Source organism: Chrysochloris asiatica, unplaced genomic scaffold (genome assembly GCF_000296735.1).
Source record: "Chrysochloris asiatica unplaced genomic scaffold, ChrAsi1.0 scaffold00006, whole genome shotgun sequence".
NCBI lineage: Eukaryota > Metazoa > Chordata > Mammalia > Afrosoricida > Chrysochloridae > Chrysochloris > Chrysochloris asiatica.
Genome location: NW_006408524.1, coordinates 10,853,609 through 10,855,221, shown reverse-complemented (window position 1 = coordinate 10,855,221; position 1,613 = coordinate 10,853,609). Strand labels below are relative to the sequence as shown.

The 1,613-nt window shown below is 43.7% G+C and overlaps 1 protein-coding gene across 1 annotated transcript in view; it reads right to left on the bottom strand.

Moving 5' to 3' along the window:
* LOC102821850 overlaps nucleotides 1–1,613 on the bottom strand; it is a 31,388-nt gene that overhangs the window by 14,592 nt on the left and 15,183 nt on the right. The window contains exon 5 of the mRNA XM_006832264.1: nucleotides 56–298. Within this exon, the coding sequence (XP_006832327.1) occupies nucleotides 56–298 (243 nt within the window). The remainder of the gene's footprint in view (nucleotides 1–55; nucleotides 299–1,613) is intronic.

Below are 1,613 nucleotides of genomic sequence, written 5' to 3'. Positions count from 1 at the left end.
GCACAGTAGTACACAGCAGAATCACTTTTTTCCAGATTTCTGAGCACAAATTTACAGCTCGTCCCTGTGCCTGCATAAACATGGTATTTCTCTGAACTGAACCCTGAGTCCAACACCACCTTTTTGTTAGGGAAGTTGTAGTAAAGGAGGCGTTGCAGGGCTCTTCCCTCTTGGTATTGGTACCAGTGGACATAGTTGGTGCTCTGATCTGGAAGATCACAGGTGATTGAGACAGATGCTTCAGCAGGTTTGATGATTGACTTCAATCTCATTTCAATGTTGGAAACTTTCTGACTTCCTACAAAAGGAACATCAACATAAAAATTAGTTAATCCTTATTTCTGCCTCTCATTAAAAAAATCTCTTTAACACCCATGAAACACTCTTACCAAGAGCCAGGAAAGCTAGGAGCAGGACTAGGGACCACAGCATGTCTTCCCCTGTCGGACTTTAGAAGAAAAAGGAACCAGATGAAGAGTTAGAAGAGAATATCAAGTGGGAAATTCAAGTCTTACTCAAAAAAAGGGTCATTTCTAGAGCAAAGGTCAGATAGTTAGCTCTGGTCTTCCTAACTGATGAGCCAGGCAGGGAGCAGAATCTGAAAATCTGTTTCAGAAGACTACCAAGTTGTGTCCTCAGAAGTGGTGTGGTGCTGGGGGTGAGGTAATGGGGTAGGACTAGGGGAGGAGCCCAGGCCTCTCTGATTCACTCTGTGCCTTGAGTGCCCCCTATGGCAGGCTGGGAGGTTTCTTTTTCAAAAAACAGTGAATAGAGTTCAAACGCCCAGTGCATGGGATTGTTTTTAAAATGTCCTCTTCTAAGCCATCTACCCAATATATTCCAATTCTGAAAATGGAAAAAGTAGGACCCCTTCTCCCCATCTTCTGTCCTCTGGCTGGAAAGATAGGGCTTCAGTATATTTGAATCCCTGACTCTACGTTTTTCCAGAGTGCCCGAGATGAGAGGATAAAAAGAGTTAAAGTAGCCATGATTCTCTCCTCACTCTGTGCTTTTGATAGTGAGTGATTGATTGTTGCATCCTAGGTGAACACTTGCAAGATTTTAAGACTCACTGTAGGATCAGCCCTGGACTTGTAAACACAAGGTCAGCAGTTCAAAACTACCAGCTGCTCTTTGGAGTCCCTATACAGGGTTGCTATGAATCTGAAACAACTCGTCGGCACTTGTAACAACAACAACAGATAGTAAGACAGGAGTCCTGGTGTGGTGTTGTAGAAAAATCACTAGAATGTTAACAGGAAGGTAGGCATTTCAAACTCACAACTCACTCCTTGGACAGCCTACAAAGGGACTCTCTGAGTCAGAACTGACACCAGGGCACTTAACAGCATAGTAGGATATGGAGTCCTGGTATGGAGCTGGAGGAGAAGGTACTTGTGGGTCCTGGAATTTACTTGATAGGGTCATTCTATCCAATATCTTCTTCGTTTTAACCAACTGTTTGGGTGGGACCAAGCATGCAAATAAGGTAGGTGTACAGGTTTTTAAGGCTGGAATTGGTAGCTTTGCCAGCCCTGTAGGTTTAAAAGAGCATCTTAGAAGAAGGAACAGATGATCCCAGTAGCATCAAGAAAGAAAAGGATGAGTGGAGT